Raw genomic sequence first — 17005 nt, 5'->3', positions numbered from 1 at the left:
GACGGGAAGGCGGGTCCCAGACGCTTCCTCCCCGGTTTGATTGACAGCGACGGGTGTTGCTGACCAATGGTGAGCCGAGCGCCGGGGCAGGCGGGAGTCGATTGGCTGGCGGGTGGCGACCAAGCGTGTTGCTCGGCCCCGCCTCCTCTCCCCCCACGGCCCCTTTGAGTCGCTCAGCCCCACGTGGGGTCCGGGGCTCCTTGATTGGTCGGACGGCCCCGCGGAACGTTGGTTACTTTCCACCCAAATATGGTCAGGCTCTCGCGGCAGTTTCGGAGGAAAAGAAAGGAGGGGGTTTAGTGGCGGAGGGAGGGTGAGAGAGAAAGAGGAATACAGAGAGAGAGAGAGAGAGGAGCCGAAGCCGCGTGGTGTGGATTGTGTGCCTGTGTGTGGCATTCTCTGATCGCTTGCAATTGGTAGAAGCCCCTCCATCTTTTGCTGCGAGGGCAAAAATAAGAGTTGCAAATATAATAATCGGTGGATGAAAATCGCCTTGGAATCTTGTCAACTGCAAAAAAAAAAATCGCCGTGCTGAACTTAATTGAAGATTATTGCATTTTTTTTTTGAGTCTTTCCTCCTCCTCTACACCATTCCGATCGCGGAAAGGGAGAAGCGACGATGATCTGTGCAGTAATGTGTGTGTGTGTGGGATTTGCTGCTCCTTTGGAACTCCGAGACGCTCCTTTCTGCTACTGAACGTTCCATTAGAGAATCTCCGCCGAGACCCGGCGTTCCAAACACCCGTCTCAGCGTTCCAAAATCCCGGGTCAAAGTTCCAAATTCCAGCCGCACCTTCCAAAGTGGACGCTAGCTCCATTTCTTTTGTGACCACGGTTGTGTCTGCATTGTTTTCGCCAAACTGATTTGCTACTTTTATATATATATATATATATATATATATAGGTGTGTGTGAAGTGAAGCTACTGCTGATTTCTATGGGTCGTCCGACGCCGAGACGCCGCTGACTGTGCAATGATCTGCCTTTATCCACAGTGTGCTGTTGGAGCCCCCCTTGGTTTATAGCACAAAGGGACTTCTTTATAAAAAGAAAACCTCGCCTCAGCCGGAGAGGACTTACTGCTTTGTTCTGTAGCATTGGGAGTGGTTCTGATCCTGAGCAGCGTGGCGGTGGACTCTTTACAGCTTTTTTTTTGTGTGTGTGGGGTGACATTTTTGGCCATCGAACGCTGGACTTGTGTATCTCTCTATAGTGTGTTTCCTTCCCTGGGTATCCCCTTTCCCTAACCGAGGATACATTGTTTCAGAGATGTATCCTCAAGGCAGGCACCCGGTAAGTATGTTTCACTCTGTTTGCTACAAACAATCCCTTTAACTTTGAATACCCTGAGACTGCTGTGGTTTTTCTTAAAATAACTATATCGAACCGTGTATTTATTGGTTGATTTGCTAGCATTAGACAACTAGATGTGGTGTTTGGTGCTCATTCTGAGTAGGTTTTTTTTTTATTCCTGTTTTAAAATTCTGCTGCACTTGCAGGCTCCCCATCAACCTGCTCAGCCGTTCAAATTCACCGTGGCAGAATCATGCGATCGAATCAAAGAGGAATTTCAGTTTTTACAAGCTCAGTATCACAGGTGGGCAAAGTGCACCGCGTTTACATTCTGGCTGAGGAGTTTATTCAGAGAGAGAGAGAGAGAAATCAGATTCTGTGCAACTTCCCCCAGTGTGTGTGTGTGTCTCAGCCTCCCCTTTGTATTCACAATACATCAGATAATAGGGCGACTGTATTTAAGGTGGCTTGATTGCTCAATATTATCAATCAGCTATTTATTTGCCTTGTGTAGGTTAGTACATTCCATGTAAACAAGCTTTTAAATTATTCAGTGTGTGATGTAAGCTCATTGTTTGGTTAATGTGTTGACATTGTCTCGCTTCCCTGAACCCCTGAAATTGATACTTTTTCTTCCATCACTCTTTTCAATTCAGTTTAAAAATGGAATGTGATAAACTTGCAAACGAGAAAACGGAGATGCAGCGTCACTATGTTATGGTAAGTGTATGTGTGTTCACCCCCCCCCCCCCCCCCCGTCTATGGGGTGTTCTTGTATTAATCCACATTAACATTTTCCACTAAACTTGTCAACTATCATTAAGAGCTGATTAAAAATGAAACATGACTCAGACATTGACATATACCAGTTTCATTGTTTTCAATCCTGTTAAGTATTATGGCCTAATCATTTCTAGAGATTTTAAAACCTGCACGGATTGTTGTCACTAAAACATAATGTATTTGTTAGTAAGTTGCAGTCTGGGGTTGCATTTCTTTGTATTGGGGGTAACACTTGTTTTTCTGTGGATGAAGGGCAATTTTTGGATTAATACATATTTTTTAAGTGGATAGCTTGTACACGTGTGGTCTGTAAACTGGCGATTTATCGCTTCCGCGAGTACAGCTGTTTATTAAGAATTTAAGGTAAAGGCCGGGGAGTGAGAGACGAAAACCAGAGTCTTAAAACAAATTAGATGCAAATAAATTAATGGCACATGAAGGAAAAAATAGCCAAGTGGGAAATAAGAGGGTTCGATTTTTCGAGGAGACGTTTCTACATCCCAGCATGTAGATTAATGCATTTGTTTTTTTTAATTTTCAGTATTATGAGATGTCCTATGGGCTGAATATTGAAATGCATAAACAGGTAAGTGTGCATTTGGGAAATGTCTGTCTTTGGGAGTTGGATGTTGCTGTTAACAGATGTTTTGGCTATATATAAAACAAATCCACTCCTTTCTGGAGATGGAGGGTCTGATATATTCTGCAGGGAGAGTGAAATTTTAGGTTTGTTTTGAATGGTTGTGGATTTAAAAGGTGTTTTGAGGGATGGGAGGCAGTTCTAAATTCTGCCACGAGTTGGTGCTACAACCTGCTCCAGTTTGAAGAAAGTACATTCTGAAATGTTCCTATTCAAACATCTGTCAGTCTCGGGTTCCCAAATCTTTCTCTGCAGCATTATGTGTTACTAATTAGAGGTAATGTGAAACTTGGGTAATCTGTCAGGAGCTTAAAGGGACAGAACTCCTTTTGTCTCTCACAAGCAGGCTTTTGAACAAATCAGCCCCCCCCCCCCACCCCCACGCACCTCTCCCATTTATTCTTCTCCACAAAAGCCCCAGACCCCCTTTCAATGTCAAAGGCATTTAAAATTAATGAGAGGATGTTCCCTAAACAAAAGGATAAATCCGCTTTTATTTGGGACAATTGTAATTGGCCTTTCCTCTCTCCCTTTTAAAAGGGAAATATATTTGTGTGTGTGTGTGTTTTTTTTTGAAACTACTGTTTTTTTTGGAGGGCACTTGTGGAATTGCACTCCAGTGATGAGTTGATACCTTGAGACCAAGAGGGGAGAGAGGGAGGAGTATTGGCCGTAAAATAGAGGGTTGGAATCCTAACGCAAACTCTTGCCAAATTTCGTAGCTGCTTGGTTAGAGATGGAAGTTGTGTTGCTTTTCTCTGTTCAAATGGGGAATGTTTTAAGCTGTGCCATTTGTTCTGGACTTGGTGAGCAGACAGGCCTCCGGCAATATTAAGGCATTTGTTCAACCACCTCGTGATTCCCCCTCCCTCACTACTACCAAAACAACACTCACACTTAATTTAAAAAAAAAGTAGCTCCCTATGTTTGTCAAGTCAGACTTGCTTAGATTAATACAGGGCTCATATTCATAACATGTGTTGGGGATGGTGCAAAGCTGGCACTGAGGTGGGAGAGGGTAAGGTATAGGTTACCTCCCCAACAGGGAGTTTGCTAAAATGGTGGCAGATTTTTTTTCTCTCCCTCTGCTATAATGTAGTACTTACAGTGACACTGTCCCTGGCAGGTCAGGGGGAATTCAATGACCTCTTCAGATCCTGAAACAGACAACTTCAAATTAGCCTCGTGTCAACTGTTAGTGTTTGTAATCCTTGCGCAGAGTGGAGCTGAAAGCTGGCTATTAATGGCATGGGGATTCCAGAGGAACTGTAAGTTCTGAAACCCTGTCGGGTGTTTTGAATCTTGCAAGCGCCCCTTCCTTATCTCGTGCTACACGGGAGCTGTTGAGTTTCCATTGCAGTCGATCCAGTTTGTTTTCTGCTCTCCCATCATTTCTACCTTTTTGGTACTGTTCTCAAATTACTTAAAAATGCAAGGGCAGTCCTTAGAATGTGATGAGCTGAGCAGATAAGATCATATCAAGATGGGGAGGGGTTGTGCACCTGTTGGAATGAAGTTACTCGGATTGCACCAGACTCTGTTTTGGCTACAGATACTGTGGCCTTTAATAGTAAGTGAAGAGCTAAAGGAATGGGTGTTGTGCTAACAAGCTACTGCTCTGAGGTGCTGATGATGTTTCCTTGATCCACAGATCTCTTGCCTAGAATTTAGACCATGTGAGACACACTGCACTATCAGAGGTGCTATCTTTCGAATGAGACGTTAAACCAAGGTCCCTCCTGACCCCTCGGGTGGATGTAAAAGGTTCCACTGAACTACTGTCTTTTGAAGAACAGGGTAGTTCTCCCCAGGGTCTTGGCCAGTATTTATTCCTCAACCAACATCGCTTTTGGGGGGAGAAAAACAGATTATCCTGTCATTATCGCATTGCTTTTGGTGGGATCTTGCTGTGCATAAATTGGCTGCTGTGTTTCCTACTTATGACAGTGACTACACTTCAAAAAGTACTTCATTGGCTGTAAAGTGCTTTGGGACTTCCTGAGGTTGTGAAAGGTGCTGTGTCAGTGCAAGTTCTTAATCTGCACAGCTGCAGTTTGTTGAAGTTTCTTGTGTGGTGGTGGTCCCTGCTCTGTGATTTACTAGTCCATGTGCACTTCCAAAAGGGGATGACTAGGCAGTGGGAGATGGGACCCTGTCATTTCCATGGGATGCCTATGCGATTTGTAGGACTCTGACCGAGATCTGCTTGCTGAACCCAGTGAATTGATGTATGTCTGTGGGGCTGGGCTTGTGACTGGATCCATTCACTGAGCCACTTGCCACAGTTTGCTTATTGTAACTGTGTGAATAACAAAGGAAGAAAAAATTGCATTTTATACAACCATTTTTCACCACCTCAGGACATTAATGAATTACTTAAGTAACCAAATATAGAGACAAACAGCGGTGTGATAAATGACTGGTTAATCTGCTTTTAGTGATATTGGTTGAGGGATAAATATTGGTCAGGACACCAAAGAGAACTCGCCAGCTGTTATTTTGAAATAATGTCTTTTACATTCTCTTGAAAGGACAAACACGGCCTTGGTCTCATCTGAAACACTTGCACGCCTAACACTGCAGCACTCCCTCAGTACTGCATTGAGAGTATCAGCCTGGATTATGCCTCAAAGTCTCTGCAGTGGAACTTGAACCCATAATCTCCTGGCTCTGCAAGAGAGTGCTACCTACTAAGCTATGGCTAATGTTATTTGGCTGGAGTTTGGGGAGGTGGCAGCTGAACTGAGACTGGGAATTGGAAGCACCAGAGACCATTTTATTTCTATTAAAATGGAAACTGTGAAGCTTGTACTTTGAGATTCAGATTTGTTTTGCTGGAATTCCCGGTAGATGACTATCCAGTGACACGGAGAATAGTGCCTCTGAAGTTGAGGTTTGCTCAGCTGGATGCTGTGTCCTAGTGTTTTTCTTTTTATCCATATCCAGAAAGACTACTGCTGCTTTTCTCTGTGTGCCACCTGGTATTGTTTAGGTTTATTTGAGGTTGACTGGGAGGTGCACGGTGAGTCCAGGGTCTGCAGCCTGTGCACAGCAGCTGTTTGGATCCATGATGATCCAGGTCCTAGATGCCCCTGCTGACTTGGAGCTCTCGTCCTCCACCTCCGAACAGCCTATTTGCCAGCATGAGTTTAACTCTGGCTGCATTTTATTAATGTAAAACTGCCAACAGGAAATGCTTCGTGGAAGTTTTGTGTCTCTGTTGTTTTCACCCGTCCCTATCCCTGTAACTTTCTCCAGGCCTATGCGCCTACGAGAATGTGTATGCTTGCCTTGTCTAAACATTACAATGGGAGCCGCCTTCCTGAAGATAGGGCTACCTTTATTGCTTGCCCTAATGAATCTCTTGTCATTTTTGTATCCTTTTCCTTTAGGGAGCTGAAAGAGGATTTTATTTTTATTTTTGGTCTGCGTTTACTGACAACGCACCTACTAGGTGGTGCAGTACTGGTAAATGCAGCCTCATCCACTGAAATGTCGCTGTCTGCGATGTCTCAGGCAGCTACCAGTAATAAAGATGGCGCTGCTCAATTTATCGCACTTCCAACACCCCCCCCCCCCCCACTCGACAGTGCCCACTCCCTCCTGCCATCCCCGCGTCAATTGCCGCTTTCAATTTCCCGCTCCTGACTACTCACCGCTCGGCTGCTCACTCCCGGCCTCGTCACTCCCCGAGCCGATTGCTCCCTGCCGCATTGCCCAAAGAGGGTGTTGGAGTGAGTGGCTGAGGGAATGGAGCAGGATACTGATTGGGAGAATGGAGGCGGTGATCGTGGCTATTGAGGGGTGAGGACGCCCTTGCGTGGTGACGTCAGCGTGCGCATTCATACTGGCAAGCTGTCAAATGTTTGCACCTGCTGATGTCCACAAAGGCTCTGCGCATGCCCTGTGTTGTCAGAAGTCACTTTTTTTTTAGCTGTGGATATCAATAATGGTTGTACAGTATTTTGACTTCTGCAGATGGCTTTTTCCTGGGACTGTCTTGTGTTGGAGTGCATAATAAATGTGGGTGGGATCTCGCAGCCTGTGATTGGCCTTGTGGCACTGTAGTTTTCTCAACACATTGTCATCATGGTTATGGGAGGAGTGTCTGTAACTGGTGCTGTGTAGCAAAACGAATCATTTCTTTTTAAATGAGCATGCCCAGACAAACATGCAATCCTGTTGTTGACTGTATGTCAGGTGAAGAGTTCTTTAAGCTGAGGTCTTGGCTGGACGGCAGTTCAAGATCAGCCATCCAGTGCCTCTGAGCAAGGGAAGGTCAGAGGGCCAAAAGAGGGAATTCTCAATTCTGGTGCCTGTCCAATGAATCCTGTTGGAATGTGTATTTGTTTGGATGTTGGGAAAGGACAGCTTCACACACTGATTCTCTTCCTCTTTTCTCCCCATGTAAACAAAAGACTTGTAATTGTACAACACCTTTCGTGGCCTTAAGACACCCCAAAGTACTTTCTAGCCAGTGAGGTAAGAATATAAATAGGAGCAGGAGTAGGCCTTTCGGCCATTCAGTAAGGTAACGGCTGATCTTTGACCTGATCTCGATATCGCTAGATTCCCTTAAGAGTTTGAAAATCTCTCACTTTTGGCTTTGAATATACTCAACAACTGAGCTTCCACAGCTCTCTGTTAGAGAATTCCCAAGATTCACAACACGCCGAGCAAAGAGATTTCTCATCTTGTCCGAAATGATAATCAAACCCACTCCTCCGCCCATCCCCCCACCCACCTCCCTTATCCTCCTGAGAGTGTGCTCCTTTTTGAAGTGCTTCAAGTACTTTGCAGCACTAGATAGTGGAAGGTGTAACTCTGCCGATGCATAAAGCTATTTCTAGGACTTGTTGACTTGAGATGTTGGTTGAGGGATAAATATTGGCCTGGACACTAAAGAGAACTCCCCTGCCCAATGTTGAAGTAATGCCGCTGGATCTTTTACTTTCCTCTGACAGGGCGGACGGAGGCCTCAGTTTAAAATCCCATCCAAAAGACAGCACCTCTGACTGTGCAGCGCTCCCTCAGTACTGCATTGGGAATGCCAGCTTATGTTTTGTGGTCAAATTCTGACCACCTGACTCTGAGGCACAAGTCCAATTCATTGAGCCATAGCTGACGCTAGTCACATAGTCTTGTTGCCATTCACTACCTCGACTCGCAATGAGTTTATAGCATAGGTGAGGTATGAAATGATGGCTGACATCTATTTCTTTCTCTCCTTGTTGGTGACAGACTCGCATCTCGAGCACTTTTTAAATTCCTTCATGTACAACAATTTACTTTTGAAGTGCAGATACAGTTATTAAGCAAATGGGGGCAGTCATTTTACACGTCAAGATCCCACAAACAGTTGTGGAGGAAGGGGGGATAATTTTAACTAATTCTGCCTGGCAGTGGGGGGTAGAACACTGGTTTCAGTGGAGAATAAAATTGACAAGTGTAAAACTGATGTTTGACTCTTTAAAATTCTCTTTTACCCCTCCAACCAATCTTCCAGTTAAAGCATGGCTGATCTGTTTTTAGTGGTTGTTCCTGAGGGAGGAATGTTGGTCTGAACTCTCTCGTGGGCAGCGCCAGTCAGGTGGCCCTCTGTTTTACGTCCCACTTAAGAGGTAGTGCCTCTGGCAATGTAGCACCCTTCAGTACCATTCTGGAGCTCAGGCCTAGAATTGGTGCCCAAGTGGGGCGAGAGTCCATTGCTGTCTCACTCCTAAGTCTGAAATGTGACAAACTGAGGTGAGAAAAGATAACATTTAAGGAAGGGAATGGGTATTTAGTTATTGTAAATGAGCATGACTGTGTTGACTTGCTGTTGCGTTTGTGGGTGGGATGGGGAGGCGGTGCCATGGTTACTAGCTCCCTGGTGTGGAGGGTTCATCCAGCAATCCCAAACTTGCAAAATTCCCTAAGGCCAGCATTACCTTCTTGTTTTTTTTATATATATAATATTAAATCAGACCCTCCCAGAGGCCCACCTTTGTGAATCCAGCAGGATTACTTTGGAATTATCTCACTCCCTGGGGCTTACCCCAGTTAACATCTGATGAAAGGTCACTGACCTGAAATGCTAACTTTGCTTCTGTCTCCACAGATGCTGCCAGACCCGCTGAGTATTTCCAGCACTTTCTGTTTTTATTTCAGGTTTCCAGCATCTGCAGTATTTTGCTTTTATAAACATCAACTAGTTGATTTATATAGCACTTTTCATGTCTTAAAATGTCCCAAGGCACTTCACTGGTGTGTTATCAAACAATTTGACACTGAGCCATATAAGGAGATACTGGAATAAGTGATCAAAAATACGGTCAAAGTAGTAGGTTTTAAGGAGCATCATAAAGGAGGTGGAGGGAATTCCTGAGTTTAGGGTGCAGGCAGCTGAAGGCATGGCCACCAATGATGGAGCAATGGTAATCTAATGTGCAAGAGGCCAGAATTGGACGGGGTGCCAAGATCTCGAGGGTGGTAGAGCTGCAGAAGGTTAAAGAGATAGGGAGGGGTGAGGCCGCTGTGTGGTTTTGGAAACAATCCCAGTATAAAAGCAGCTGTATGCGGAACAGGTAGACTGAAGGGCTTGAATAATTCATCTATTGTCCTGCTGTCTAAACCTGTCTGTTTGTGATTGACTCTGCCAGGGATAGGCAGTGCTGCTGCTGTGCACTCTCTCTGCATTGGGGAATTATATAGTTCTGAGGCTCAATTGGGATTCGCGATACATTGTTTTTCATTAAACTCTATGGACTGAAAGAAAGGATGAGCTGATAACTAGTGTAGTAAGGAAGAGCGAAACTTGAAACTCCTGAATGGAGTGCTGCTTAATTGGCTGGTGGTTGGGTTGCCTTGAAAGTGGCAAGGGGCAGTTAATAGATTTGTGTACAATGTTCAACACCTGCCCTCTGCAGGTTTATTTTCACTCTTGAGCCTTTGTTTCATGGCAGCCTCAGCCCTGTCGCGCAATCGAAATTCTTTGTCCTTCTCCCATTACACACAGATATTATAGCGTAGAATGGTGGAAAAAGCTGCAATTCCTTAAAGGTATCCTGTATTATTTTAAATAGTGACATCTTGTAACCCATTTACGTTACAGTCTTGCTTCTGAAAGCAGTTTACAGCAACAACATGATGTATTTACATGGCATCTTTAATGTAGTAAAACATTCCAAGGTACATCACAAGAGTGTTATCAAACAAAATTTGACACCGAGCCACATGTGATATTGGGCCAGATGGCCCAAAGCTTTGTCAAACAGAGAGATGTTCAGAAACCTCTTTAAGAGGGAAGATGTTTAGGGAAGGAATTCTGGCATTTTAAGGCCAAGGCAGCTGAATGATGGAGTGATGAAAATTGGGGGATGTGCAAGTAGCCAGCATTGGAGGAGCATAGAGATCTGAGTGGTTGGGCTGGAGGAGATAAGAGACAAGGAGGGGCCTCCCATTTATAGAACCTCTGATCACATCTCTTGTGCAACTCCGATAAATACTTCACAGTGCAGTTGTTGCATCAGCAAGTGCAGCAATGCAATCTGTCTCAAACTGCATAGATGTTTCTGTTGATGGTCTGGCCACCACTTCTCTGTCAGTTCCAAGCGAGCTCCCTGTTTCTTTTTAATGGGTCTTTAGAACATCCATTTGGAATGGACAGGTGTGGTGCTGGATCCTGTTCCTAGGACTTGCCTGCAGCAGGGCTTTTTAGATATAGATGTGAACAAATCTGAGAATTAATGCACTCCCTGAAAGGATGGAGGAAGCAGATTTAACGCTGTCTTCCAAAGAGGAATTGGATAAATACTTGACAGGGTGAGAGTAAATCTCCAGGCTTTGAGGTAGGAGCAGGGGAATGGGAATAACTAAATGGACAGCTCTTTCAGAGTTGACATGATGGGCTGAATTGCCTGTGTTTTAAGATTCTGTGACAATTTACACATCTTGATGCTTTAGATTCTGTCTCCTCCAGTGGCCCGATGGTTCTCGCTAGGCATGAGCTTGTGTGTCTGTGGCCTTGATCCTTTTGCTCAGATGGAAGAAGCCGTGGTTCCTCGTGTGTGGCTGGGGGGAGTTTGGGTATCGCTGATCAGATATGAAGTGGCTCTTAATTTCCAAAAGGAACTGTTTTTGTTTTAAAAATTCTAATCTTGCCAGTGACGTATGGACTGTACAAGAGCAATGAAGTGCGAATTAATTACTAACCCTAAACCTAAGGTAGGAAATTCGCAACCAATTTGTGCACAGCAAGCTCCCATAGCCAGCAATGTGATAACCAGATAATCTGTCTTAATGGTGGTTGAGAGATTGGTTGGTAGGAAGGGGGGGAGGAGGCAGAGTTCTCTCCTTCTGTTGGTCGTTAATGGGAATCTTGGTGTGATGTGGATGGAGGGATGAGCTGCCATTGGGTGTTTGTGTAATTGGCAGGGTGTGGAAAGATGGGGGAGCCTGACCTGATGAACTCCAAAGGGAGACAACTTTGTATGCATAAAAGTCTCTGGACTTCACAAAGTAATTTGTTGCGTAACGTACTTTGAGATTTTTTTCAACCTGAACGGATAAATTTTATGGATGAGATTTATGGCTATTAATTGAAACAGTTGTTGGACTCAACGCAGAGCTCACAGCTTTGACTATTTTCCCTAGTGGCGTCATAAACGCCAACTACTTAAACAACATGCATGCAAGAATTATTCAAGTGTTATATGTACACTGCAGGAGGCTGGGATCAGCTCATTTCTCCCTTTCCTTCTCCCTCCCACACAGACACACACTCTCTAACTCACTCCTTGGCTCCTAATGATAGTGTAAGGGCAAATAGCTTTCAACATGCCTTTGACAGGAGTACTGAAGTGAGCACTTGAAATGGTGCTAGACTGCTGAAAGTGCTGATAATTGTGGAGCAGACGTGTGACCGCCAGTGCTCTGGGGCTTGTTTTTATTCACTTAATGGACGGTGTAGTGTAATGGGCCTTGTCAGCTTTTATGTTTTCTCTCTTTTTTTTTAATATCTCTCTCATTCTTCTCTCCTTCTTATTCCCCGCGCTCTCTCCCAACTGAACTCGAGCTGATGTGTCTTTCAGTCTGCTCCAGTTTTCAGCTTGATGACTGTGTCTCAGCCTCTGGTCTCTAGTTAAATGTGAAATTTGTGGGAGATTAGGTGATTATCCGGGGAGACTGCCTTGCTGTCCCAGCTCCCAAATCAACTTTAGTTGGTTTATATTTAGTGTTGCCAACTTTGGACAGATTCCTGGAGGTTCTTTCACATGACCTGCCTCCAACCACCCCACCCAGTCAAATAGCCTGTTCAATACTTTCTTACAAGCATTTTAAAGAAAAAAAAATTGACTTTTTTAATGCGCCTGTGATTTTTCTACTTTTTATTTTAACTTGTAGCAGTATCCTGTAGATTAATCTTTATTTGCAGACCAATCCTGGAGGGTTGGCAACCCTATTTATGTCCCTTGCTAAAACTTTGTTCTTGTACATTTCTCCTATTTATGTTGGGGGCATGAGTGGGGAGGAGAGCGTCTCCAGGAGGCAGCTGCATCCTGAGTCTGGAGACTTGCACTGAACACATTGGAAGCCACTTTTACCTTGTTGCTGTGCTCTGTAAGGCTATTTACCCCAGTTTACCAAATTGGAGCCAGTTTGTTGTGGCTTCAATCCTACTGAGGCTGAAAGGGTTAAGTGGTTGCAGCTTTTCAGACCTTGTTTTCTCCTGCTGTGCAGACCTAGTTTCTTACAAAGCATTTCTGGCACCAGTAAGTCCCAGTTTTTTTCTGTGTTTTGACAACGATGTCACCACAACATTTAAAGAAAAATGTAACCTTGAGGTTGTTTGCTATTTAATCTCCACCCTTATCTCTCTCACCTGTTGCCTGCATTTACTTGGGAATTGTTCTCCTCTCCACCCTCTCCATACAGCTGGTGGGAATATTTCCCTTTCCCCCTCATTTAAAGCAGCCCATTTTAAACAAGTCTTATTGGTCTTGGACTATGAGTGGGATGTTGCTAATTTTTGTTCCTCTTTTCCATCATCTCCTTGCTCTCACTTCCCCACTCCAGTTACCACCTGCCCAAAGCTCTGGTCAGTGGGAGCATTTATACATACTCCAGGGGCAGCCTGACACCTAACACTGGAAGGGTTTGTTATTGGAAGTTTACAGACGGGGGTGTAGTCAGGAAGCACTGCTTCACACAAAGGCGAGTTGAAATCTAGAACTCTCTGCCCCAAAAAGTTGTTGATAGCAGGGGTCAACTAAAACTTCCAAAGCTGAGATTGATGGACTTTTGTTAAGAGACATTACGGGTTACAGAGCCAAGGTGGGTGGGTGGAGCCATTTAATTGAATGGTGGAACAGGTTTGAGGGGCTGAATGGCCTCTTCCTGTTCCTGTGATTGGCTTCGTTACTGGTTCTTCAGTCTTTGTGAGTGTTGGGCATTGGGAACTTGTACTGTAGTGTGGGTCTTGGTGCGACGTGATGGCTTATACTCCGTGATGAGAGAGTAGCCCTATGCACAGAGAGAGATAGGTGAGAGGGGGATCTTTTCATTTTAAATAAAGTTGTACTTGGGGTGATGTTCTGAACTAAAGTGCAGACTATTTAAGTGCAGAAGTGGGTATTTCCCACCAGTTGAGGGATTGAGAATGTGGGACCACAGATATGAGATTAAATGTAAGAGATTTAGAACAGAGGGCAGGAGAAACGTTAGAGAATTGAGCTGTGGGATTCATGTCCAGGGTTAGTGATTGAGTGAGAAACTGTCAAAAATCAAGACTGGCTTGGACGGGGGTGAAGATAAAGGGGCTAAAGGGACAAAGAAGAAAATCTTGCATTTATATAGCACCTTTTATGACCTGAGGATGTTCCAAAGCACTTTACAGCTCATGAGATACTCCTTGGAGTGTAGTTACTGTTGTAATGTCGGAAATGTGGCCAATTTGCATACAGCAAGATCCCACAATGTAGTAATGACCAGATTATCTGTTTTTGTGATATTGCTTGAGGGATAAATATTGACCAGGACACTGAGGAGAACTCCCTTGCCCATCTTCGAAATAGCAGCCTTGGGATCTTTTGCATTCACCTGTGTGGGGTCAGATGGGACCTCTTTGTTTGTTTAATGTCTCATCCTGCAGTACTGCACTGGAAGCCTCAGCCTAGTTTTTTATTCTGCAGTTTCTGGAATGGGTTCGGACTCAGGTGAGAGTGCTACCCACTCAGCCATGGCTGGAACAGAGTGTGGAAGTGTGAATAGAACTATTTTCTTTCGAGGAGAGTAAACTCAGACGTGGACAGGTTAGGCCAAATGCCTATTTTTGTGTAACTCTGCTTCTGTAGCACAATGGTGCAGCTGCCTGGCTGCATGCTAGGCAATGCCTTGAATTATTGAGGGCGTTCTTTAATAGCTTCGTTTTAATCGTATTGTCCAGACCAAAGAAGGATTGGTCTGAATGGAATTTTTTTTTTGACATTGTGTCTTGATACCCCCACCACACCACAGCTTAGCATTTCATTCAAACAGCTATGGTCATGCAGACAAACATGTAAATACCTGGAGAGTTCATCATTTTCACACACAACTGTGCGTAATTATAAAGGAACATGCAAAGTTTAGAAAAACATGTGTCTTCAGAAGATAAAGTTAGTACTGTAGAGTTTAAACAAGACTTTCAAACTGATGAGGTAGTGGCCAGAGAAGAGGCTTTGGGCGAGCACTCTTTTCCCCCATTCATATTTATTCATATCAGAGGATTTTGTTGGGATATGTGCATTTTTTAATAAAGTTTAATTTCTGTATTTTTTTTATATACTGGCTAGGACTGTTGCAATTGTGATATTACAATATAGACACTCCACTCAAAACTGTGATCTCCTGGGAGAGATGAAAAGCGATATTATAAACCCAGGCGCTCTGGGAAATTCTTCCTACTTTGTTGTGCCTCGAAGATGATTAAAATAGTCCTGGAGACTGCTGTGACCCTGGATTCTTTTTCAGTACCTACCTTTTCCCAGATATTTATCTGGACCTGTTGGTTGGTTTCTGTAGAATGTGCTACTTGCATTGTTGATGCAGTTTTAGAGGTTCTTGGGTATTTGTACACTCCAGCTTGTGAAATTGAGTGAAGTTGTCTGTGGAACTATGTGATCCCTCTTGCAGCTAGGCCATGCAACCAAGAGGGTCAAAGATTTCTATTCCCAGTCTGTCTCGGCACAGTGGCGCAGTGGTTAGCACTGCAGCCTCACAGCTCCAGCGACCCGGGTTCAATTCTGGGTACTGCCTGTGTGGAGTTTGCAAGTTCTCCCTGTGTCTGCGTGGGTTTCCTCCGGGTGCTCCGGTTTCCTCCCACATGCCAAAAGACTTGCAGGTTGATAGGTAAATTGGCCATTATAAATTGACCCTAGTATAGGTCGGTGGTAGGGAAGTATAGGGACAGGTGGGGATGTGGTAGGAATATGGAATTAGTGTTGGATTAGTATAAATGGGTGGTTGATGGTCGGCACAGACTCGGTGGGCCGAAGGGCCTGTTTCAGTGCTGTATCTCTAAACTTGGCTTGGCTGCCCTCAACTGGGGTTGCGACTGCCTTCAGTTTCTTTGGGCTAGTGAGAAAGGGAGAGGCAAGTCCTGCACCTGATTTTTACCCAATGACTCTTTCCCAGAAAGTGGGCACTAGGCAAGGATCAGCTTTGTTGGGTTCTGATGCCAGCCCTTCCCTAGTTGAAAAGTCTGCTTGCACTGTGATTAGGCATAACTTTGTAAAGAAAGTCTGCTCGGGCAAGTACTGAAGGGCATCTGTAGAACTGTGTTTCTGCGAGCTGACACTTTTGGGGAAGGGGGAGGTGAAATGGGGAGCTACTTGACTTCTCAGTGTCTTAAGTCTTGTTTCAATCAAGGTTGAATAACAGCATTTGCAGCAAGGAGAGTGTTTTTAGCTTCTTATCCCAACGCAGATGCCATTCTTGGTGGGAAAGCTAATTGGGGGATGGCATTTTCCTACTCACTCCTCATTTGAGTATGTAGAACACAGGACAAAATGTTCCTGATTTTAATTCATTCCCTGGCTGTGTGTGTCGCTGGTTCCTATTGCCCTTAGTTACCCTGAGAAGCTGGTGGTGGGCGTTTATCTTGAACTGATGCTCTTGCAGCATTTGATTACAACAGAGTTTACTAGGTTACTTCAGAGGACAGTTGAGAGTCAACCATGTTGACGTGGACTAGATCACGCTTTGTGAAGATGGCGGGTTTCTTTCCCTAAAGGACATTAATGAACCAGTTGGGTTTTTGCAACAATCCAAAGTTTCTTGGTCACTTTTTATTTCCAGATTTTAAAAAACTGAACTTAAATTCTCAAAACTGCCATAGTGAAATTTTGTGTTCTCTGCATCATTAGTCCATTAACATAATTGCTACACGACTGTTTTTGAATTTGTCTTTCATCAAAGATTGAGATCAAGACTTTGGGAGTGAATGTCAGTTAATTGTCACACACACGAGCAGCCATTCAAGCCTCTTGTCTGTTCCTAACATCAGTCTAATGGAACCCTGACAGGCGAACTTTAATTGTCTGGGACACTGCTCAGTCGGGCACAGAAATGTAACTTAGCAAATTTTATTTCTAGCTCAACACCATTTTTTTCCCCCCAGAAAAACAATGAGCGTTTTCATGGCTGAAAATGTCATGGGATAATGTCTCTGATATATATCCTAAGGGTAAAACTGGGTTAGCAACACTGTGTTTAAGTGCACGTTAATTCAGTGATTTTGTGCAGTAGATGCTCAAGGCAAACCTTTTAATGGTTAATATAAAAGCAAAATACTGCAGATGCTAGAAATCTGAAATAAAAACAAGAAATGCTGGAAATACTCAGCAGGTCTGGCAGCATCTGTAAAGAGAAACGGAGTTAACGTTTCAGGTCGGTGACCCTTCAGAACTTTTAATGGTTAAATTGGGCGGAAAAGTTTTTTTAATGAATAAATGTAGATATTCAGAAGTACAATTGTATCTGAGCAATTGGATGGAGCACTCTTATGAACATAGTAAAATAAAAGAACTTGCATTTCTGTAGCTCCGATCACAACCTCAGCATGCCCCAAAGTTCTTTACAACCAGTGATAAACTTTTTTTGAAGTGTAGTCACTGTTGTAATCTAGGAAACAGCAGCCAAATAATGCACAGCAAGCTCCCACAAACAGTAATGTGATAAAGACTAAATAATCTGTTCGTGCTGTTGGTTCATGAGCCCAGTTAATGATCGACTTAAGCATGGCCCTCACTCTCCGGTCCATCAAGAGTCC

The 17005-nt window shown here is 44.1% G+C and overlaps 1 protein-coding gene across 20 annotated transcripts in view; it reads left to right on the top strand.

Moving 5' to 3' along the window:
- The first annotated feature begins 313 nt into the window (after positions 1-313).
- The window catches only part of LOC137352560 (transducin-like enhancer protein 3), a 75418-nt gene continuing 58726 nt past the window's right edge, over positions 314-17005 (top strand). For all 20 annotated transcript variants that reach the window (XM_068018195.1, XM_068018194.1, XM_068018199.1 and 17 more), the window contains exons 1-4: positions 314-1292; positions 1499-1596; positions 1949-2012; positions 2617-2661. In XM_068018195.1, the coding sequence (XP_067874296.1) occupies positions 1269-1292; positions 1499-1596; positions 1949-2012; positions 2617-2661 (231 nt within the window). In that variant the 5' untranslated portion in view covers positions 314-1268. The remainder of the gene's footprint in view (positions 1293-1498; positions 1597-1948; positions 2013-2616; positions 2662-17005) is intronic.

The sequence above is a fragment of the Heterodontus francisci genome, chromosome 38 (genome assembly GCF_036365525.1).
Source record: "Heterodontus francisci isolate sHetFra1 chromosome 38, sHetFra1.hap1, whole genome shotgun sequence".
Taxonomy (NCBI): domain Eukaryota; kingdom Metazoa; phylum Chordata; class Chondrichthyes; order Heterodontiformes; family Heterodontidae; genus Heterodontus; species Heterodontus francisci.
The sequence above is the reverse complement of the archived record's forward strand: the minus strand, read 5'-3'. Positions and strand labels throughout refer to the sequence as shown.